Source organism: Anopheles merus, chromosome 2R (assembly GCF_017562075.2).
Source record: "Anopheles merus strain MAF chromosome 2R, AmerM5.1, whole genome shotgun sequence".
Classification (NCBI taxonomy): Eukaryota; Metazoa; Arthropoda; class Insecta; order Diptera; family Culicidae; genus Anopheles; species Anopheles merus.
The window spans coordinates 12,392,672-12,416,308 of NC_054082.1; the positions used below are offsets into that span (position 1 = coordinate 12,392,672).

General features: G+C 47.5%; 4 protein-coding genes across 8 annotated transcripts; 2 read left to right on the forward strand and 2 right to left on the reverse strand.

Annotated features, from left to right (window-relative positions):
* Positions 1–6: 6 nt before the first annotated feature.
* Positions 7–5,486, reverse strand: LOC121588877 (DNA topoisomerase 2-binding protein 1-A-like). The gene is made up of 4 exons (XM_041907313.1): positions 5,117–5,486; positions 1,213–5,020; positions 747–1,141; positions 7–669 (listed from the first exon to the last, which is right to left on the reverse strand). Exons 1-4 carry the CDS (start codon positions 5,225–5,227, stop codon positions 244–246), a joined length of 4,740 nt encoding a protein of 1,579 aa, XP_041763247.1. The 5' UTR covers positions 5,228–5,486; the 3' UTR covers positions 7–243.
* Positions 5,487–5,986: 500 nt separating this feature from the next.
* Positions 5,987–8,446, forward strand: LOC121587908 (T-complex protein 1 subunit gamma-like). Its single transcript, XM_041905227.1, has 3 exons — positions 5,987–6,120; positions 6,184–6,245; positions 6,441–8,446. The coding sequence occupies exons 1-3, from the start codon at positions 6,087–6,089 to the stop codon at positions 7,986–7,988; spliced, it is 1,644 nt and encodes a 547-aa protein (XP_041761161.1). The 5' UTR covers positions 5,987–6,086; the 3' UTR covers positions 7,989–8,446.
* A 51-nt stretch (positions 8,447–8,497) lies between these two features.
* Positions 8,498–17,890, reverse strand: LOC121587909 (E3 ubiquitin-protein ligase Iruka). 3 transcript variants are annotated; one of them, XM_041905230.1, is made up of 6 exons: positions 17,863–17,890; positions 12,816–13,492; positions 12,594–12,737; positions 11,835–12,494; positions 11,536–11,758; positions 8,498–11,455 (listed from the first exon to the last, which is right to left on the reverse strand). In XM_041905230.1, the coding sequence occupies exons 2-6, from the start codon at positions 12,900–12,902 to the stop codon at positions 11,166–11,168; spliced, it is 1,404 nt and encodes a 467-aa protein (XP_041761164.1). In that variant the 5' UTR covers positions 12,903–13,492; positions 17,863–17,890; the 3' UTR covers positions 8,498–11,165. The 3 variants fall into 3 exon arrangements, with proteins under 3 accessions (XP_041761164.1, XP_041761165.1, XP_041761162.1); XM_041905231.1 differs by lacking the exon at positions 17,863–17,890 and having other exon boundaries at positions 12,816–13,147; positions 13,231–13,557; XM_041905228.1 differs by lacking the exon at positions 17,863–17,890 and having other exon boundaries at positions 12,816–13,557.
* On the forward strand, positions 14,521–23,259 carry LOC121587910. Of its 3 annotated transcripts, XM_041905233.1 has the most exons (6): positions 14,521–14,781; positions 14,953–15,170; positions 15,246–15,352; positions 21,705–21,930; positions 22,003–22,085; positions 22,967–23,259. In XM_041905233.1, the coding sequence occupies exons 3-6, from the start codon at positions 15,329–15,331 to the stop codon at positions 23,177–23,179; spliced, it is 546 nt and encodes a 181-aa protein (XP_041761167.1). In that variant the 5' UTR covers positions 14,521–14,781; positions 14,953–15,170; positions 15,246–15,328; the 3' UTR covers positions 23,180–23,259. The 3 variants fall into 3 exon arrangements, 2 of the variants coding, with proteins under 2 accessions (XP_041761167.1, XP_041761166.1); XR_006004130.1 differs by having other exon boundaries at positions 14,521–15,170; positions 21,691–21,930; XM_041905232.1 differs by having other exon boundaries at positions 14,521–15,170.
* Positions 23,260–23,637: the final 378 nt, after the last annotated feature.

Here is a 23,637-nt window from a genome sequence, read left to right on the forward strand (position 1 = left end):
CGGTGAAACCGAGTTGCTTTATTCCAAACAGATATGGTACAAGAATAATCGTTAAGCTCTGCTTTGAGTTCATCAGAAGCGCCATTAGAGGTGGACTGTTCCCCCCGGGGGGTATATTATACAATTCATTTAATATGCAATGGAGTGGAAAGAAAATAAAGCAAATGCAATTAGAAAGACAAATAATCTACCTTTTAACAATAAAAAAAAAACACCGCGATCGGTCACGCGCACGATACGCGCCTAGATCGGCAGCTGAAAGCTGCTCGGATCGGGCAGCTGCTCCGACGTGAGGTACGCGTTCAGGTACATGATCGACAGTACCGCAATGCCGGCCTCGGCCAGTGCACGATGGTCTTCGCTCGACAGCTTCGCCTTCCGGTCGACGAAGCAGTGAGTGGCCGCCATCGCCCGCTCCGAGTGGATGAACGGTGGATCCACGTCCAGCACGTAACCGCCGCCGGACTGGAGCAACCGCACGAACTGGTCCTTCTTCGGGACGACCAGCAGCACCCGGAACCCGGTGAACGCTCCGTCCCGTTTGCCCACATCGTTCGCGATGCGCGTTCGCCACGTGTACGCAGCGGCGGCCGTTTCCAGATCACCGGCCGACGCAAGGGCGGTCAGCTTGCCCACCGCTTTCGGGTTGCCCCATTCGTAGCATTCTTCCTGCAAGACAAACATGAGCGGACGACACAGTTAACAAACAAATATTCTAAACCACATTGAAAAGGTTGTTCTCTTACATCCAAAAAGTATCCCGCCTCGAAGCTGTCGTCCAGATACTTGGTAGAGAGCAACCACTTGCCCGCCGCGATGCCGGACAGCATCTTTTCGCCCCGGTTCGGCTTGCCGCACAGGATGTGCGTGCAGGCCGGATCGTACCGGTTCGGGTCCGACGCCAGCTCCCCTTTGAGTTGTTCGATCTTTTTCGCCAGCTCGAGCCGCACCTGCTCCGGTACGCCCGAGATGGCAAAGACGGGCGTACCGCGGTGCTTCATCGCGAGCGGATTGCCACCCCGTACCGGGCTTTCCTTCTTGTCGTTGGCGGCCGCTTTCGACGCTTTCGGTTTCGGCGATTCGTTCGCTTGTATATTTTCAATGTCCCGCTCGCGCCAAACGACACCACCCACGTTGACTTCTGTGAAGGAGAACAAAAAATCAAAAAAGCTATAGAACACCCCTCCAACAGTCGCTCTTCTGCACTATTACCCGTATCGTAATCGATCTCGGTGTACGGTTCCGGCGGTAGCTGTTCCGTGTCTGCTTCCAGCTGATATTTCGCCTTCTTCTTGGCCGACTCTTTGGCGGCCGCAATGACGTCGCTCAGCCGCTGGACGAACGCATCGCCCTTGGCCGCATTGAGCAGCGGCTTTTTGGCCACCGGTTGCAGATCCGTTCCGTCGCCCGCCGGACTGCGGCACTTGTCGCTTGTCGCGTTTGAATCGCCGTAATCGTCCTCCTCCTGCTCGAGCTCGCTGCGCGACCGCTTATCAGCACTGACATTGCCCCGATCGAGTGATCCTCTCGAGATGGTGGACGTGTCAGCCGAACGTTCTCCTCCGCCCGTCGCCACCGTTGTTGGTGGGGAGCCACCACCATTCTTCCTCGACTGCGGCGCCGGCGGCGGTGGAGCTGTGCTCGCAATTTCCTCATCCGTTTCCTCCCCGGAACGGTTCAAATCGAGCGTCTTGCGCGGCATCGTCGAGCACTTGGACTCCACGTGGTTCACGTAATCTTCGCCAAACTTTTCCACATAGAATCGACGCTTTATCTCGCTGATCGGCGTGCTCAGGCGGCGTACTCGTTGTGAAGCCGTCTCGTCACCCAACGGATCGGATGGGCCGCCGGCTGCACTCGCCGTACCGGCGGTGTTGCTGGTGGACGGTTTGTGGTAGCGATCCCAATACTGCAACTTGCGCTTGTGGTAGGCGTGATTGTCCGGGCTGGCGTCCGGCCGGAAGCCGTACGGTGTGACCGGCTTCGTCATGCAGTCGGGCAACGTCGGCGTCCGGATGTGGCCGTCCCCGCCCGCCCCGGGGCCACCACCGTGCGGTGTCGCTAGCAGCTCCTTCACGCGCCGCGTTCGGGGCGTTATGTTCCGTTCGGCCTCTTCCGCCTCCTTCAGCACCTTGTACAGCGTGTTGCGGACGGGCGTATCGAACTCCATCACGCGCTGGGTAACGCTCAGCGCTTCGTAATCAAAGCCCGCACCGGCCGGTGTCACGTTGGTGCTGCTTCCCGCCGCTCCAGCACCGGCACCGGCGACCGGTGTGATGGGCGAGCGGGATGAGGACGAGCCACGGCCTTCCTCCGAGATGGCGGTAAACCGGCGCGTACGCAGCACATCACCGGCGGCCGGAGAATCCGCAGCAGCCTGACCGTAGACACTGCCCTCGTTCGGATCGAACGGTTTCCGCTGGACGCGCTGCGCCTTCATCAGCTCCTCGTACTGATCCATCTCCTGCGAGTACTGCATCCGTTCGCCGCTGGACAGCTGCCGCAGCTGTGGCGTGGACAGACGCGTGAACCCGTACTCCGTCTCTTCGCGCGTTTTCTGCACAGTAATGTACCGGAACTGATCGCCCGTCGTCTTGGGCACGGGTTTCATCGTGGACGATGCCTGCGGATGCATCGAAAGCTCCTCTTCCCTCGCGGGTTCGCCGATGCGCGCCTCTTCGCGCACGGAATCAATGTCCACATCGTCGGTCGACGTCATGGGAAGGCACGCACCCGCCCCGACGGCCACGTTCTTCGCCGAGCAGATCGCGTCCCCAACCAGGTAGGGATTTTCCGCCACCCGGCGCTTCTGGCGCGTACACTCCCGCAGCCACTCGGCACGAACCACGGTCAGCTCCCACTGAATGGCTGCATTGTACTTCGCACCGCTCGGCTCCTTGCACACCAGCAGTGGAGCGGCCTTCCTTACCAGCCGCTCCTGGACGCACGCGCCCAGCAGCTTCCCCATCGCGATCAGAAACTCACGCTCCGGCCCGGAGTACGAGCTGATCACGACCGTTTCCCCTTCCAGCGGTGTCGGGTCATCCTCGCCGTAGATGATCGGCTCGTAGTAGTACTCCATCGGGCAGCACTGGCCGCTCTGGATCGAGTTTTCGAGCCAAATGCAGTTGACCGTTTGCTTCCCCCTTATGGCAAAGTCCGGCGTGCCGATGCAGGACGTCGGCAGCACTATGTAGTCCACCTCGTCCGTGTAGCTTTCGTCCACGATCGTACCGCCGCACTCCTTGCAGTCGGACAGGATCTGCACGGCGTCCTCCTCCGAGAAGCCGAACACAAACAGCGTCTTGCCAAGCATAAACTCCGGCAGCTGCGACTCCATCTCCGAGTCGAGCTGGCTCACTGCGCTGCTGCTGGACGAGGACGACGGGGGTAGTCCAGCGGCCGGTTTCGGTTCACCCGCCGGTAACCGTTCGGCCATGTTCTTCTCCATATACTGCAGCATGATCGAGTCCTGTTCGGTCGGCTGTTTGGCTGCGGCCGGTTGCGATGGCGCCGCCTTGTTCGGTTCCGGCGGTGTCGCTTCCTCTAGGCGGAACTTCGGCACATCCGGTCGCTTGAACACGCTGCTATTCATGCGCTGCAGGTTCTTCTTGCTCGACGGGGACGGTGGTTCCGGTGCGCGCTCCATCATAATGCCCTTCCCGGACGGTTGAAACGTGTACTCGTTCGCGTCCTCCGGGGCCAGCTGGCGCAGCTCGATCGATTTCGCCAACCACTCGAGCGTCAGCAGGTGGGCGGCCGAATCGCGCAGCTTGCTCAACTCCGACACGTGCTGCTCGCCGACGATGACGTGGCTGATGGCGGTGCTGGCTATCTCATCGTACCGCACAGCGCCAACTGCGTTCAGTATTTTGTTCAGCTTTTCCTTCTCCTCCGCGGTAAATCCGCTCAAAAATACGCTGCACCCATCCAGCACCGGTCCGGCCTTCTTGGCCTGCTGTACGGTCAGGCGCGCCAGCACCTCCCGGTACCGCTGGCTTCCCACGGGGCGAGCGACGGATGAGCTACTCCCCGCCGGTGCTACATCCGCTCCCCCACTCATCATGCTTTCGTTGATGGTTTCGTTGCGGGAGGAAAAGTTGGCGTGCGAAATCTCCGACAGCTGCGTACAGTCGGGATTAAATTCACCGGCCGAAATGCGAACACCGACCGCCCCGGCGGACCCACCCGCTCGCCCATCGTCCTTCGTCGGGGTGGAAGCTTTCATGCTTTTCACCTCGTACGGCTGGATCGGCCGCACGTACCCGCTGGCCACACTGTCCACCACCCACTCGGGCGTTAGACACTCCTTGTTGCACCGCACCGCACCGCGGAACTTGGCCGAATCGGTGCCCGTCTTCTCCAGGATCAGTATGTCGGTCGTTTCCGACTTGAACGACCCGACGTAGTTGCCGCCGTGCGATTCGATCAGCGCTTTGATTTCGTTCTTTCTCGCCGCGCTCAACCCGGTCGACGTGATCGTGAGCGCGTAAAACACCGGCAGCCGGTACTTCTCGACCATACCCGCCTCGGTTGCGTGCAGATCGCGCCGCTGGCTTTCCTCCCAGACGGCGCTCACCCAGTCCGGGTGCATGATGGGCAGCCTGCACTCGGCCGCCTTCTCGTACTTGACCGACTTTACCGTGGAGGACACGAGATGGGTGCAGCTGGCGTTCAGGACGTCCAGATAGTACCCGCCCATGTGGCACACCAGCTGGCTGACGAGCGTTTTCTCCTTCGCCTTCAGGCCGCTGCTGCATACGGTCAGGTTGCGCATGGCCGTCGTGTACACCGGATGCACGCCGAGCGGTATCGTCTCGTTGTCCATGAAGCAGCTGATCAGACACCGCGGCCCGATCACGGTCGAGGGCGATTTGCGCGCGTGCTCGAACGCCGTCCCGGTGAACTTTTCGAACACAAACACATGCCGCTTGGTAAGCGTCTGCTCGTCCATCTTCAGACACTCCTCCTCGGTGATCCAGCCCTGCAGCTCCTCGTTGTCGTTGTGTTCCCGTGCCGTCTGCCAGGATGTGGGAGAAAAAGAAGCGATAGGGGGAGAGTAAGCGGTGTAGCATTGCTTCCCACCTCGAACAGGTAAAACCCACCCAATACTTACCGTGTAAGCCATTTTCATGTCTTCAGATGCATTTTCATGGGAACCGTGGCCTGCACGCAGCACAAAGTACAGCTTGGCCAGTTGCTGATCCGCCAACAGTTGGCTGTTCATGGTGCGTGCGCGTTTTGGTAACTTCTAGATTCGGTGCTACACTTGCTTGTTTACCTTTGACCAGCTGGTCGCATCGCTTTGTGCGACAAAAGTCAAGAAATGTAACTGTTTGCTTGTACTTCAACAAGAAAGTTACGTTTTTCACTGCACAAATCAAACGTGCAAAGGTGTGTTCGGGGTATTTTTCACTTTTTCCAATCAACCACTTAGAGTGTGGCACGGTATCGTTGTTCTGCAGCAAACTTGAAGCGGCATAAAACAGATCGCTGATTTGAATTGTCAAATGACGGTTTTTGGGGGGAAAATTAAACATCAAAGTTTAGTACAGGCATGACTTTAGCACAACTCTACTGGACACTTTTTGTACAGCGAAACACTGGTAAATTGTTACAAAAGATGTATTTCCAACAAATAAATGTATTGTCGAAGCGCTTATCGTGCTTTAAAGCGATTAAATATGGTTGTAGCGTGATTTTTTAGAATAAAATTAGGAAGAACAAAAGAATTAGGGTGACCAGAGAAATGTCATAGCCGTATGACAGTACGGTCAAAAATAGTTTTGCATTATCAACGTAATTCAACGCCTATTTAAAACAAGAAATGTATGTGAAACTTTTGAAATGTTTGATATTCCTATATAAACTGCATTAACGTCTTTGAACATCGTTTGTGTTGTAAAATGTGCGTAAATCTTCCGCCATTTTTCGCGCAAATAGCAGCTTCTGCTCAGCTGTCATTTTCTGTAAAGCGGTACAACCTTCCGCTCATTACACACTTCGATCACGAACGTCAAACGAGTGCATCTCATTTTGTGGAAGAAATAACGTGATTTCCGTACGGCCGACATCCAACAGCGAAAATGTACGCCCCACAGCAGCCAATTCTCATTCTGAGTAAGTAAAGCGTGCAGTTTATTGGTTGGACAATTGGAAAAACTCACTTCCGTATCGTTGCAGGTAAAAATACGAAGCGTGAGAGCGGCCGAAAGGTGCAGTTGGAGAACATCAATGCCGGCAAAGTGAGTCACTTCACGTGTGTGTGTGTGCGTGCGTGTGTGTGTGTGTGTGTGTGTGTGTGTGTGTGTGTGTGTGTGTGTGTGTGTGTGTGTGTGTGTGTGTGTGGCACAGCACACATGGTGTTAAAATCGTGTTTCTAACCCAATGGCGTGTGTGGGCGGCCTGGGCTTCTCGTTTCGTCTTCTCCCCTTTTCCAGACGATTGCTGACCTGATCCGCACATGTCTGGGCCCGCAAGCAATGATGAAGATGCTGATGGACCCGATGGGCGGCATCGTGATGACCAACGATGGCAATGCGATCTTACGTGAAATCACGGTGCAACATCCGGCAGCAAAGAGCATGATCGAAATCGCCCGCACGCAGGACGAGGAGGTGGGCGACGGTACCACCTCCGTGATCGTGCTGGCCGGTGAGATGCTGGCCGTGGCGGAACAGTTCCTCCAGCAGCAGATCCACCCGACCGTGATCATCCGCGCGTATCGGGAGGCGCTCGAGGACATGGTGCGCATCCTGCAGGACGAGGTCAGCATCGAGCTGGACCGCAGCGACAAGAAGCGGCTGGCGGAGGTGGTAAAGTCCTGCGTCGGCACGAAATTCGTCGGCCGCTGGTCGGATCTGGCGGTGCGCATTGCGCTCGACGCCGTCGAGACGGTGTCGCTGACCGAGAACGGACGCACGGAGATCGACATCAAGAAGTACGCCAAGGTGGAAAAGATCCCGGGCGGCTCGATCGACGATTCGTGCGTGCTGCGGGGCATCATGCTGAACAAGGACGTGACACACCCGAAGATGCGCCGGTACATCGAGAAGCCGCGGATCGTGCTGCTGGACTGCCCGCTCGAGTACAAGAAGGGCGAAAGCCAGACGAACGTGGAGATCGTGGGCGACCAGGACTTTACCAAGCTGCTGCAGATCGAGGAGGAGCATGTGGCGCGCCTGTGCGAGGACATCATCGCAGTCAAGCCGGACGTGGTGTTCACGGAGAAGGGCGTCTCCGACCTCGCGCAGCACTTCCTGATGAAGGCGGGCATCACCGCGATCCGTCGGCTGCGCAAGACGGACAACAATCGGTTGGCCCGTGCCTGCGGTGCCACCATCGTGAACCGCACGGAGGAGCTGACGGAAAAGGACGTCGGTACCGGGGCGGGCCTGTTCGAGATCAAGAAGATGGGCGACGAGTACTTCTGCTTCGTGACGGAGTGCGAAGATCCGAAGGCGTGCACCATACTGCTGCGCGGCGCCTCCAAGGACGTGCTGAACGAAACCGAGCGTAATCTGCAGGACGCACTGCACGTGGCCCGCAACCTGATGCTCGATCCGAAGCTGCTGCCGGGTGGCGGTGCGGTCGAGATGGCCGTCTCGCAGGCCCTCACCAACAAACAGATCCAGGGACCGTACCGTGCCGTCGCCCAGGCGCTGGAGATCATTCCCCGCACGCTGGCGCAGAACTGTGGCGCGAACACGATCCGCACGCTGACGGCACTGCGGGCGAAGCATGCGTCGCACCCGGCTGCCGACGGTCCGTGCACCTGGGGCATCGACGGCGAGACCGGTCAGCTGGTGGACATGAAGGAGAAGAACATCTGGGAGCCGCTGTCGGTGAAGCTGCAGGTGTACAAGACGGCCGTCGAGACGGCGATCCTGCTGCTGCGCATCGACGACATCGTGTCTGGTTCGAAGAAGAGGGGCGATGATGGTTCCGGACCGTCGCCCGCTGCTGCCGCCGCCGGTATGGGAGAGTAAGGCGGGTGGGGAGTCCCCGCCACACGAAGACGATGCCGGACGCGCTTAATTGTCTTTACATGCCTTATTTAAGTATTGCGCGTACGCGGTGCAGGCGGATGTATCGTCCGAAGAGTCGTGCCCTTATATCGTCACGTGCATTGCAATGGTTTGTCGTTTATAAGGGCCCCACCACCCACACCCACATACAGCCTGGATGCATTTTCTGGAACAATGCTTAACATTTAACATCATAACTCCCCAGCACATTAATCGCACATACACACAGCGTGCACTCACATATTCATTTACTTTATCGGTTCGTCTAACGCCACCCCTCCCCTCCCCTGCCTTTTAAACTCTATTCTGAGTCGTCCTCTATATTATCCTTCTCAACACGCGTGTTCTTTGCGTATAAACACGCCGCCCGATCGCAAAATCGTAAAACACGGCGTAATAAAATAATACTTACAACAAAATTAAAATTTAGAAAGGGTATTATTTCGAAGCACATGGCACAGTGAAAGAAAAGAGAAGGCAACGGGGAGTTCATTGCCCTTTTCCGGACATTTTCTTGTTTAAACAACACTGCAACCGTCCTATGGTGGTTTTCCTTCGCTCTTCTTTATTATCAACGCATCAATAATAATGTTCATAATAATAATAATAATATGTAATAATCATATCAGCTTAGTGTGTTACTTATATGTCAAATGATCGGTTTTAAGCGGTATCATTCACACCCCTTTTCAGCCGGCGACTGCCGTTCTCGTTCCGAGCGACCCATTTGCTTTGCAGCATGTACCATGTATGCGCCACAGCACACAGCGGATGTCAGGCCGTTTCAATTCAACGGTTGAGTTAACTGTCTTGAATCCCCACATAACTTATCTGCTTTTGGGAACCCCTCTTCCTCACTGTAAAGTACACGAACAGGAATCATTTTATGGAGCAAAATGATGAAAACGTGTACGCGTGTGTTAAATTTACAAATAAAGCTCATTGACACGTAAAACTAGTTCGAAATAGCAAGGGGGATTTGATTAGTCTTGGGTGTAAAACAATACCAACGCTGATTTGCTTTTGCGTTGAAGCATTTAAGGGAAAGGAATTAATAGGAAAAAAAAACGTATGAAACGGTAATAATTCACTTGTCGAGTACGATTTAACATACATACAGCGCAGCAGTCTTACTTAGTGTACGAAAACTCGTGTTCATCATACTCTACTTTCCGCTTCCGCCTCGGTAATATATGCGCACTAGCGATTCGACATTGGTTTCAAACGTGTTTTTCTTGCCCTGACGGCCTAACCAGAATGTTGATGTTCTATTGCAGTCACGTGCTAAGCTGCACTATATGGCGATTCGGCTGCACTTCCAAAGCCTACTTTTTAGCGTCCCCAGCAACGACGCTGACCAGAACGGGAAGAATTGGAGAAGAGAGAAAGACACCTAACGACCATCATTGGCGCGGGTTTCTATCCAGTGTCACTCTGCAATCTCTGTGTCCCGCAAATAGGAAATGATGTTTCATTCGCAATCTTTTCCATCATTCCAAGACCCGCAACGAGGGTTCATCATGTTCGGTCCGGTGCCCGAACTACTCTACCTGCCATCCCTGCCCTACATTCAGTCCTTCGTGTTGTGCCTTTGCAAAGCGCTCGGTTTTTGTTGTGTGTCTATTAACCCTTACCTTACATTTTATCCATTGTTTGCTTCTGCTGATTACAATTGTATTCTGTACATATATGCGCTGCTATTTGCTCGTGCCCGCGCGAATGCTGCCGGGGAGCGTCGATTTCACTCACTCTCTTCCACCAACTCTCAAAGCCCAATTCAATCGGCAGAAAAGAAGCCAAAATCACAGGGGAATATGACACCAACTGGGCGTTAAAGCGGTTGCGGCGGATGCATGCAGTTACCGGCATCGGGTTTAAACCATCCACCCAACCCTCCCTCCTTTTGCCCTTAATCCTTGATCGAGTAACTTTTCAGCTCACTTTCGGTTGCCGCAAGCGCGCACATAAACGCACTAGGTGCGCATTCTTTCCGAGCCCTGCTGTTTCCTTTCATTGTTTAGTGCCAGCCGTACGGAGAAGAGGAAGGTCTTGTATGTGTACTATTTGTTACACTCCTAGCGAGGGAATTCTATGCATCGTTGGCTGCACTTTAAAAGCGATTTTACAATCACTGATAATCATTAAGCGCGAAACAAGGAAAAAATGCGCAACCAACAAAAAAAAAAACGATTCAATGCAAGCACAAGCATAACTTTCAAATAAGAAACATTAAATATAGCTTATCCTAGACCTGGTTGGTGTGTTCTAATATGCATGAAAATTCTATCCTACCAAAAGAACGCTGGTAAGCCAAAAAAGGGAAAAGGAGGACGAGGACGAGGAGGAAGGTTACTGTAATCATGTGAAATGATTAAATTAGAGCATGATGGGCCGTACAGAAACAATAAATACAAACAAGCGCATAAAGAACAAAAGTTACAAGCTTGAACTGCCGTGCTTCAGAGCTCAGACAAAGAGCTAAGACCCAGTGGCGGATTAAGGGTGTCGGGGGCCCTAGGCGGTAAAACGAGTTGAGGCCCCCTGTAAATGGTAAGTGGTGTTCGGGGCGGGGGATGGGGTGGGGTGTAAACTGGCTGTTGGGAGATTGAACGTCGTCGGGGGGCCCTACGATCATCAGTCACAGACTCTGACACAGAGGTTTGCTGGCGGGGAGGGGGGGGGGGTGCAATTGATTCGCCAGCATCCACCCGTCCATCCTTCCGGGGGCCCTTTGCGCTAGTACTCTGTCCATACAGCATACTATAGAATGGTGGCCTACGGGGCCCCTTAATCGGCGGGGCCCCAGGCGACCGCCTAGTCCGCCTACCGTTAGATCCGCCACTGCTAAGACCCCCCTCTTGCCCTGTGGTGCATCGGACAATATGTCTCGTGTGTGTGTGTGTGTTTTTTTTTTGTTTGCATCAACCGTGTGTGAAAACCAAGCTTATCTATAGCACAGCATATTTCTTCGCATTATTCTCTTCTTCGCGCTACCCCATTGCACTTCCCAACCCCATTCAAGCTTGCACCATTTGCTGCGGGTACGGGAGGATCAAAGATCCTGTGCGCGACTGCATGTCCGTGGCTGTGTGCCCGTCGTGGCCGAATTTGTGTCTTACGAAGGGGGAGCCTTTTTGGTTAGTCCAGCTCTAGCGTGTTATCAATGGTACCGTCTTCGTCTCGCTGACTGTTGCTCGCCTGTGACCCGTTGCCACCACCGCTGACCGCGGAGCCGCCCGCTGACCCACTGGCGCTGGCGTTGCTACCGGCGGCCGGTTGGGAGTTTCCCGTTCCGGCGGCACTGCCACTGCCGGAAGCTGACGACGGGGATGGACTAGAGAATGGTACCGAAGTGGCCGTCAACGGTGGTCCCATGTCGAACAGCAGGTTCGTCATCGTCGGCCCTGAAAGGGTAGGAAGCAAATCATCTATTAATGGTGGAGGTAAGCTGACTGTTCGGTGCGGGCGAGTTTCACTAATGGGGTTCACTAATGGGGACAAAACGTACGTATGGTGAAGGTGAGAAAGTTGGAATTCTGCCGGCCTGAGGGATCGGATTGCGATGCTGTCTGTTGCTGTGCACTTTGCTGCGAATTCTCTGTCGGCGACTGGGAGCTGTCTTGCGGTTGCGCACCGGTGTGCGATTCTTCCGGCGAGAGGCTGTTTCGACAGATCGGGCAGGTGCCGTGCAGTTCCAGCCACGGAATGATGCATGGTTCGTGATAGACGTGCTGCGGAAAGACGGGGTTAATGGGAAGGATAATCATCTCTGCTATTTGCCAGCCACTTCTCTCCATTGCTCCTTACCAAGCAGGGTAACTTCCGGACCGATTCACCAACAACGAAATCCTCAAAACACACCGAACACTGTAGCTTCCGTTCGACCTGTTCCTCGCTAATGGTGACGGTCGGTATCGCCGCGATCCGTTCCTTCTCTAGCGGGGGCGGTCCCGAATTGTCCATTTGGTTGAGCAGCTGCGTAACGATCGTGTCGATGCCCTCGCGCCCCCAAGCGTAGTCGCCCGGGTTGCCCATGAAAAACATTGGCCCGCTGGCGCCGGCACCGTTCCCCCCGCCGGACACGGATATCAGGATTTCGCGCAATATTTGATCGACGTGATTTATGTTCTGGACGCCGCGCCTTCGACTGCCCCGTCTGCCGGTAAAGCGCACCGAGGGACGGGTGTCTCCTCCACCAGCAGCAGCCGCCCCAGCCCCACCTCCCCCACTGCCACTGCTGCTGCTGCTGCCGCCGCCGCCGCCTGCAGACCCTTCACCCATGTCAGTGCCAGTTCCCGACGCACCGGACGACGGGCCGCTGCTACCGTCCATAGGAATGTCATCTACGGTGAACAGCGCGTGGTCGCCATTGCCCGTGCCTGCAGCGCCGGCTGACTCACCGTCATTGCGCCGAAAGAACGGTGACAGAATGGAGTTTGTAAAGATTTCTCCGGCCAATCTGATAGCCTGCGTATGGTACAAGCGTTAAAGAAACAGACAAGAACAGCAAACGACAGACAGTTAGCTAACGAGTTTACCACTACGCACGATGAGTGATATACTTGCCTCATTGCTAATCTGTGGATTGTCGAAAAGGTTCGACGGTTGCTCAAAGTCCTGTTCCGCTGCGGTGGATCCGGCAGCACCACTCCGTTCCGCTGCCGGTAGTTCCTCGATGAATCCTTCCAGACAGTGTGGGCATGTAAATTCCTGGAATGTAACGATCGTCGAGTATTGCATAGCAGCTTCTTTTCACATAGCTAGAGCGAGAGAATATGCGAATCTTACCGATGAGACGCGATCGATTTCGATGGCGCACGAATGACAGTAGAAGCGGGAAGGCGGTGCCGCCGCATTTTCCACTAAAGCTTCCATCCTTCCGGCACCTGCACGGACCAAACTTCCAACACACTGTCGTCCGTCGTGGTCGTCGTTATTTCCGGCTTATATTTCCTCTCACCGCTGTCACCAAGGAAACTACGGAACTCTTCCGTGGCGAAGAAACCAGCAATGGGCACACACACACACACACACACAAGCACCCTCTGCTCGTTGAGTGCGAGCAGCAGGATTTACCGTCCTCCCACACGTCAGGGGCAATCCAGATTCAACCTGGGAGGCTGCCAAAATTGATACGTTTGCAATCCACGCAATACCGGTAAGGGGAAAAGGCTCCTGATCGAGTCGAATTCGGCCCACTCACCAGTCTACGGCAAACAGAATCGGTAACCACTGCTGCAGTCGATTCCGTACGATGTTAAAACTGTGTTTCGGCACTGGCCTACCAGATTCTGCGCTCGGTCGTGCCCCAGTGCGAAGGTGTCGTCCGACGACCAGGCTATATCTTCATATTGCACAACAGCGGCGCTTTCCGGCGCTTTGCTCAATCGTTGGCTGAATTTCACTGGCAGCGTTTAGAATTACGACAGAAATCGACAAATAGTCGTGTGATTTTTGCGAATTTTCTGGGAAGAAAAAAGAGCAAGAGATAACTATGACAAATACGGCAGCTGTCAGAAGAAAGAAAAAAACGACCAACTCCCGGACAACATGACGAGTGTTTTTGACGTTCGAATATCGCTGCATCTCGCTCATTTTCTATACCCGTCTTTTTCATGACTACGATTTTTATTTTTTTTCGTTTCGAAGTGAGCTTTTGTGCTATGAGCACTTAAAACGACCACAATCAGGAAACTAGCTTCCTACCCAAGCGCCACAGATTAAGCTTAAACGACTGACAAATCGAATATCCGTAGAAAAAAACGAAAGCTCCATAGCTTCATTGGTTTGCTCAATAGATGGCGTATAACAACTCATCATTACTTTTAATACACTTCCTCGAAAGGGGTTAATACGGCCAGACCGTAATAAAAAAAAAACAAACAAACAAACAAACAAACTCATCATTACATTGCTGTCCATTTCTTGCAATGTGTTTCGACAACTAACTATCCGAACAAAATACTATATGAATGGTCGTGTGGTTAGATACGTGGGTATCAACACCAATGACCATTGCTCAAATCTCACTTGCTTCAGTGCTGGTGGTTTCCGTTGGAGTTTAGTATTAAACAATCGTATCGCCGTTCTAGTTCTAGCGATGCATAACTTCAATGCGAAACCATACAACAGTACAGAGGAAATGAGAAAGCTCTCCTCCAAGCGATGAAGCTCAACTGGTTGGGGTATCCCACCAACAGATAGCGCCACCAGCTTTTTGCTATTTTTAGAATGCAAGAGTCGTTTGCTGTCTGCTAAACGAAGTCTTTCTATATTCCGTTTAGGTAGAGAACTTGAGTCGTTTAGAAGCCGTTTAGTGGTCGTTTAGTGGATTTGTGGCACTTGGGTAGCTTTGGTCTTCTTGAGCTGCACATACATTCGTCCTAATTTTGAGTACTAATCCTGTTATAATCGAAATGTGTCTGGACACACTGCATACACAACAACTAGGGCTGAAAAAGCTTCAATAGTTTCATCGCAGCATGCACTGAGGTTTTAGTTATTGTGCATGCAGTGGTCTGAATTACCGAAATTTTTACGACGTTTGTTCATAATCTTGTTCTTGAAAATGTTGACGAATATCAAAAAAGATAGAATTATAGTGTAATTATCAATTACTACAAGATCAGTGCTCGAAATTACGACAAAATCATTTGCAGTTGAAGAGGACCAAAGCTAAGAGGCTAGATTCCGGATTGTGGTCGTTTTTAAGTGATGAATTAATGAAAAAAACTACTCCATGCTACGTTCATGAGTAAGAAATGTATAGTTACACTATGTTTTGTGCACAAAATGCACAATCAGCCCTGAAAAGTGCTTGGATGTTTGGAATCGTTTGTGAACGCTTTTTCATCTAACTGTCAAAAATAAGCTTTCAAAATGGTGGATCAAAATCGTGTTATGCATCGACCTCTGTATTATATAGACTTTGGGGCTAATGTAAACAACGGGTCACAACGGCTTTCGAAAACGCTCGCCAGCGAGAAAAATCGCACTGACCAGATTTTGCTCTGCGGGATTGCGCGCCATCTGCCAAAAAAGTAGCCCAGTTTTGCAGAAAACGCGGCAATCATGAACAAATGACAGCTTGGGTTCATTCAAGGTGCATTTCATTTCTGCTCATTTTTGGTGATCACGATCGAGGTTAGTGAGCTTGTGGTAATTTTATTTTTCTGTTAATACTAATAAGATTTTTGGCATTACGTCTTTTTTGAACAGCTCTTCAGTACGGACAGCCCGGAAAAAAGTGTTAAGTTGTTAAGGTTATATCAGTTTTCCGGTGATCGGTGTCTTTTCTGATAATGGGCTCTCACGGAAGGCAACGAGTAAGTATAAAAAGAATGTGTTGTATTGTTTCTCCATACCGAGCCAGACAGATCGGGCTTCATTCACTTCCCTCTCGCTGCTACATTACCAATAATTTACCCAGTCGTTAATATACAGTAGCTATCGTTAACACGTTCAGGACGGTGGCAAGCCCTGGGGCTCAATTTTACTACAAGTATTCCCCAATATACGCTATTGGTGTGGACCGGAAGAATACCGGATGACATACGCTATGTCGAATTTCGAGGTTATAAGTGAAATTATAGCTGATTTTTGAACAATTTTGCTTGAAGTGGCACGTTTAGGCCATGAAATTAGTTTTTTTATCTGATTTTATCTGAATTGCTAAAAGAACCGTCAAATTTAAGACATAGTGTATATCGAAATCGCTTGTATCGAGTATGACGTATATCGGAGAATACCTGTACATGCATGTTTTGTTAAATTATAACAACAGAAAGGACGATAATCGCGTGATAATTCGGTCATGCTAGCCTTCACACCGGAACCGGAATATGTATATATATATATATATATATATATATATATATATATATATATATATATTATATATATATATATATATATATATATATATATATATATATCTAACTTAACACTTAATTTTTTTAACACGTTTTTACACGACTTATGACGAAAAAACTAATTTATGGTCGTACCATACCTATAAAGACACTTCGAAAAACAGGTTTTATGTGCTAACTAACGCATTTAAAAATCGTTCAAAAATATAAATCACATATTCTAGAAAGGTATTAAAGAAATATATTTTCGACACTTTTTAAAGAGTGTTTTTATAACTTATTTTAAGGTTTTATAAGTTTTATAAGAGTAATTATCAAAACATATTTTTTTTAATTTAAAAAAATCACCAAATCATCAAACAATTTTTTTCGTCTGTAATTATTGCTTTGAAAATGCAAACCAAAGTATGTAAAAAGATTTTCAAAAATTATTTTAAAACTTTAATATTCTAGAAGGCATTAAAGAAATATATTTTTGGACACTTTTTAAGGAGTGTTTTTATAACTTATTTTAAGGTTTTATAAGTTTTACAAGAGTATAAAAATATATATTTTTAAATTTTTAAAAAAAATCACTTAACAATTTTTTTGCCTGTAATTTTTGTTTTGAAAATGCAAACCAAAGTATGTAAAAAGATTTTCAAAAATTATTTTGAAACTGCCATAAGAACCTTATCAATTCTGTGAACAACGGTTCAAAACTGATCCGATCAAACAAAAGCGACACAAACAGCTCAATAACGATGTTTTAGTAGAATCTAAATATTTGCTACAGTACAGTCGTCAACTCGTACGACTTAACAACATGGCCGTCATGGGTTCAAGCTCCAAATGGACCGTGCCGCCATACGTAGGACTGACTATCCTGCTATGGGGGATCAATAAGTCACTGAAAGCCAAACCCACAAGTAGTGTGGTACAGGCAGGCCTTGACCGGCAACGGTTGTTGAGCCAAAAGAAAAAAAATACATGTAAATACCACATCACTAATTCAGGCAGCCCTTATTTAGGCTCATAAACTACTTAACGAATTCACGACTAAACTCTACAAGCAGATCGATGGTGAAATGGGTGGTGGGAGGAAAAAAATATCCGGCTTGGATTACATTCCTCAACTATGTATGTAACAGCAGCAAATATTTAGATTCTACTAAAACATCGTTGTTGAGCTTTTTGTGTCGCTTTTGTTTGATCGGATCAGTTTTGAACCGTTGTTCACAGAATTGATAAGGTTCTTATGGCAGTTTCAAAATAATTTTTGAAAATATTTTTACATACTTTGGTTTGCATTTTCAAAACAAAAATTACAGGCAAAAAATGTTTAAGTGATTTTTTGGAAATTTAAAAATATATATTTTGATGATTACTCTTGTAAAACTTATAAAACCTTAAAATAAGTTATAAAAACACTCTTTAAAAAGTGTCCAAAAATATATTTCTTTAATACCTTTCTAGAATATGTTATTATATTTTTGAACGATTTTTAAATGCGTTAGTTAGCACATAAAACCTGTTTTTCGAAGTGTCTTTATAGGTATGGTACGACCATAAATTAGTTTTTTCGTTATAAGGCGTGTAAACGTGTTAATAAAATTTGAAAAAAATATGCAAAGATGTAAATTAATATTCCGCACAACTCATACATTCACTTTTTTCATTTATCTCTTATGGATTTTCCGCAAATCGCGAAAACCGACTGTCCATATAGTTGTGGTAGGCGCTGTATACTAAAAACCGCTACAATACCAACTCGAACAACCAGTTTCACACACTCTGCAATGTAGTTTAAATGATGAAATAGATGGACAAACCCTACACCAAATTATTTAAGCACTTGTGAAACCTACAAACACTACATTTTTCAATAAAACTTTCAGCACAATTGCGGCCCCGAGCTGGAAGCCGGTGACTCACAGACAACAGTTCATACACACACAATTTTCGTTAAAAACAGTTGTACTTACTATTTTTTCGTTGCGTCGACTGCTTCCTGCTTGTTCCATGGCTAGCAATACAATATGTATGTTAAATTACCACATATTTTCAAAAAAACATACACAACAAAATATCGAACATACTCACCGAGCTGTTTGTTTACTGGTTTTTGATCAAAATTATAGGCTCCTCGACCCAAACGCTTTTTGACAGATAAATTATACCAGCCTCTAGCTTCGACCCGCCGCCGCTAGATGGCGTACGCTTTCACAAAAATTACACTTGCGAGTACAGACAATCGGCCTCAGCACAATTTTTCGATCGATCCGGCTGTCTTTTTGGTGTCATTTGACACTCATTTCGCCGCCAAGGTGTTCATTTTACTGGTCATTTTGAAAACTGGTATACCATGACATTCACGAGCAAAATGAACTATGCTACAAAAATTCGATCGTTCCGCTTTGTATGGGGAAAAATCCGCGACGCATTGAGCTGCGGAAATATTCGAATATCAGAATAATTATATAAATCAAGGTTGATGGTTTTGAAAAACGTTATGTAAAAGCAAGTTGGTAAATGTTTTGGTTCTTTTTCAATATTTTGGGTGATAACAAATAATTTATTAAATATTCAAAAAAATGGTTTGCCTACACTAAATACTGAACTCGACGGGAATCTACATCATGTAGGATTATGAAAGAAATAGTTATACTGTCAGTTTTACGTGAACGCCTATCGAATTTTTTCGATCGGAAAATTGATCTGAGGCCGAATGTCCCCGGCCTTAATGTTATCGGTTCTAAAGGCCGGGCTACATTGACCGTACTCCGTAGTATAATTTTGATTTTCACTAGCGCATCTGGCGGCGGATGACTGAAGCATTTTGCCAAACAATTTGTAGCCGCTTCAGAAAATATTTTATTTTTCTATGTTTTCTACTTAAACTGGTCTGGAAAAGCTATTCAATTAATAGATAAATATGTTGTGCAAGTATTTCACCCATTTTCGCATCAAAAAACGATGAAAAAACAACTTAAATTTGAGATCCGGCATGACCATTCCCTCGATGACCAAAAAAAGCTTCCACCAGCCGCCGCCAGATGCGCTAGTGAAAATCGAAATTACTCTAGCGAGTACGGACAGTGTCCCCGGCCTTAAAATCGGTTCAGAAAAGAATGGTTCAACACTGTTGTAGCCTTCCCAGAACAATTAACTAAATTCATGTTTACTTGCTAACTACTATATTTGCGCCCCACATCGTTCAGATTTTGCTTCTAATTTGACGTGCCCTTAATTATAACGTGGTTGTGCTTAATCAACACCATAGTACGGTGATAACATCACATGGTAGATATCGTCATCACTCTTGATAGATACGGTCAGAATCTTTTCAGCCCTCTTGGGCACACTAGAGTAAGCATAATTTCATTGTGCATCATTCTGCAGTCGATGCTGATCCAGCTTAATGCAGTGCGGAAAGTTGTCTCACATTACGTGCAGTGTGTTGCAGCCATGTCACGCAATGAACCATCGCTCTTTTTAATGCTTTGTTGTGGTAAGACATCCTGAAATAAGTAGTTCTTCACGCCCTCGAGCAAATCGTTGCGTTTTCAACTTTAACTTTTAAGCCAACAATGCCTCCGCCGCTTTCTCGCTCGAAATTTCAGCAAGGATTTTAGCATATGGTCGTTTAGGGTCTCTCGCCTACATTTGCCTCTTGTTGTCATGCGTTTTCCTTGTCCCGACTCAGGCAATAATGTGGAGTAGTAGATTTGAGTGAGTGTACATGTTTGACGTCCTGGATATAGCATCTCGTTTTACAGTATATTCTGTAACCATACTGGCTTTATGAATGATTGAATGAATTGAAATATCATATTTTTTTTCCTTTTTCCCGCTAATTGGTTCAAGAGCCCCGAATCTTGCCCTACCGCTCCCTTTTATCCCTTTCCTGATCAGTTTGGTTCGTATTGGTTCGGGTTTTCTGGCTATCTTCGGATGCCTCCTGTTTATGACAGGTCGTTGGGCTTTCTCCTATCAAACAGTCCCAACACTGGGCCTGATCGGGAACGAAAGTCGATAACGGAGTGGATAATTTAGTCGATCGGTTAGCAAAATTCCAATGTTATCCATTTGCGTTAACTCAATCAGAATCTTCGCTATCCGATCGGTTAGGCAGCGGGGTGGAATGGTGTTTGCCGCCATAGAAACGTGGTTAAAAAGTCGAGCAGTGGGATATGCAGTTGAAAACTTACAGCGTTTTCGATGATATTGGCTGGTATTATTGAATCCGTTCGTAGCGGCGGCGTACGTCCCGACACTCATTTTCCTAACGTACTAGATGGATGCTATAGTTATTCACCGCGGCGTTGTAGGACCGGGCTCAAGAAATGTGTTGCCATCCCTAGAATTTCATGTGAGCGCCGTACGTTCCCGCTACGAACGGATTTAATAATATCAGCCATTATTGACATGTTCAGCGAGTTGTTGATTCGTTCGAGCATATAATTGACTCTTTCAGCGAGATATAGAATTGTTCGGAAGTAGGCGTTGACATGTTCGGTCTATAGTTTTTAAAAAGTTTTAATTTTTGAAGTTGTTAAATATTTAGAGACTTAACAACATGCTCGCCATGGGTGCAAACCCCAAATGGACCTAGCCTAGGACTGAATAACCTGCTATGCGTAATGAATAAGTAACTGAAAGCCAAGCCCAGTGGTATAGATAGGGCTTGAATGATAGCGGTTTTTGTGCTAAAAAGAAGAAGAAGAAGTGTAAATCATATTTATCCAGGCATTCGATGCAATCAAAGTCATTACGACTTTTATATCAAAACATAACTTGTAAACAAAAATGAACGGCTTTTTTGTGTTGTATGTACAGTTTTGCATCTCGCAATAATTTACTTACTTACTTTTCCGGCGCTACAACCGTTTTGCGGTCTTGGCCTGCCTCAAGAGTGTCCAAAACTGCTCACAGTCTCGCGCCTTCGTCTGCCAGTCCGTTATCCCAGCCTTAATGGTGGATGCTTCCACGCCATCTTGCTACCTCAGTTTGGGTATATCACACCTCTTCTATCCTTGGGGACAGCCTAAAAAGACTTTACGGGCTGGGTCGTCCGGAGCCTGGCGAGCTTGATACACGCTGTATGACAGTGAGGTCGCCGTACATCTTCGTCCTTCCACACATACGGGTCCAAGCATTTTCCTCTAGAACGCGACTAAGAGGGTTTCGTCTGATTTGGACAGTGTCCATGTCTCAGAAGCGTATGTGAGTAACGGTACTATACAGGTACTATATACAGTAGAACGTTGATTATCCGGGGACGGATTACCCGGCGGGCGGATTAACCGTGCGCATAAATCTGACAGCTTTGCAATCGTGACGAACATTTAAAGCGATAGTGAAATTCGTAAACATTATTTTTGTGCAGCTACCTAGTGTCTAGCGCTATTTTCGTACTTCATCTTTGTTTATGAACACTTGTTTAACCTACGTAAACGAGTGTTAATTGTTGATGAAAATTTTATTCTTATTATGATTAATCGATTGAATCATATTAAATTGTTAGTAAAACCAGTGAATTTTATAACTTTTATATGAATTTGACATTTATTGGATTATTCTCCCTGGATATCGATTATCCGGCAATCGTCCGGTCCCGAGCTGCCCGGATCGATGTTCTACTGTAGTCCCAGCTTCGTGCGTCGCGACAGGTTCTTTGAGGTGAACTGATTTGTCAGGCTGTAGAAAGACCGTTTGGCAGCTAGCAAAATATATGCCTTCGGGACAACAATTGATGGGCGCATCAAAAAGCAGATATGTTACACCAGTTTAGTCACACATATAAATCATAGCATTTTATTTTTAGACTGTTAGTATGTCGAACGAGATCAGCATTGCATTCATCCGCGCTGTTAAAAAAAAACCAGTGATCTGGTGCAAACAATCACCAGAACACAAAAACAAGCAAGCACAGATGAATGCTTGGATGGAGCTAGAAGTAGATTTTGAGATGCCTTGGGAGCAATTACAAAAAAAATGGATCTCACTGAATAGCTCTTTTCGGCATTACAAGAAAGTTGAAAGCGAACAAGGTATGATCTATAAAATATTTTACTTTTCTGTTTCTTGCATAGTAATTAAATCTTTGATATATTTAATTTAAGTCGGACAGGCTACAGACAGACAGACTACGCCAAAGTGGTATGCATATGAGGAATTAAAATTTTTAAACACGGCAACAGACACGGTAAGCTACGTTTAAGTTAGTAAACCAAATACCCAAATGTCCTTACAGGATTTTCCAAGTCATTTTCGAGTTTAAATGTTGTAATTCATCGCGTGCAAAATGTTATTACACATCGATATGATATTTCATTTCCATCATCATTATTTTCAATTCTGTCAGCATGATTTTCAACCCTTCAAAGGATACCTGCCATCTTTTTTTCACCGGGGTTTTGAAACCGCATGTAAGCAAGATTTGTACAATAATTTCAAAATTAATATTACAGGCGGTCCCCAAGATATACGTTACGTGTTATACGCGGATTCGGCGGTTTAGTAAATTTGACAGTTCTTAGAGCAAATGGTACTGATTTGTCACATCAATCGTCAAACAGCGTTGCTTCATGCACCGAGAGAGCTACTGAGACAATAACTGACAGTATGCTTTCTCCTCGGAAAATCTCCTCGGAAAATCTGCTCGACATGCAAAGAACGATGGAGCTGAGAACAATTTGAACTTACAGTTTATGGTGGACGATCAATAATAGTTACATCGGAGCGCCGTTTATCGGGTACCTTTTGTCCGGCTGTACGTTTATTCGTGCTGTCAATAAAAATGACAGTTCAATTCAAAAGTATTCGAAGAGGCGATCATTAGATCAAATTTCAAGAACAAAAAACCCTATAATTCATGTCAAATTTCAAATTTCCTCATAGGAAAAACATGAAGTTTATAATTTTGTTGATAAAAAAATAAGATAATTATCCAAAAATCCAAAAATATCATAACATATTACGATAGTTTATCAAACACAAGTTGTTTTGTTTAAATCAACATCTAAAAATTCAAATATTTATAAATTTAATTAATTATAATTTAATTATTTTATTATGTCATTCTAGCCCCACCCCGACACCTCACGAGAATGTTCACCACCACCCGATCCGTCTTGTCCACCCTCTGAAGAAATTCCGAATCCCGATGACGAGGAATTTTTGGAGTGGTTTAACGAAACGTTTAAAAAATTGCCTCCTAAATGCCGGCAGTTCGTGAAAGGAGCAATCAAGAATTGGATTTCAGATCCCTATAAAATAGAAGAATACTTTGATGAATGAGAAAAAAATAAAATTGTAAATCCTCACTTCACACTTTTCACACAGAAAACACGTTTGGCTTCTTCGGTTTTCAAGCGGCAAATTGAACCTTTAGGGGCGCCACAAATGTGGTCCCTAATTTTTTAAAAAGATACGCAACACGCTTTGCGAACTACGTTTTGGTAGAATTCGATTTATTCCTTTTTCTTTTAAGCCGCGGAACGGTGAGTTCAGGAGAGACGCGAAAATTAGTGTTGTTCGTTCGAGAGTTGCCGGAGAAGAGAGTGTATCGGTTAAGCCGGACGGATACGCGCGTGTCGGTGTTAAAACGTTTAGGACGAGAGAGAGCGTGTATGGAGCAAGCCACCGTTTTATAGCTGCGGTGCAGCATGCTACCACTGTTTGTCCTGCTCTAGCTTTGTGTGCAGTCCCTGTCTAACTAGCCCGTTAAACATTTTCTGTCGGTAGTTCTAGGTGTG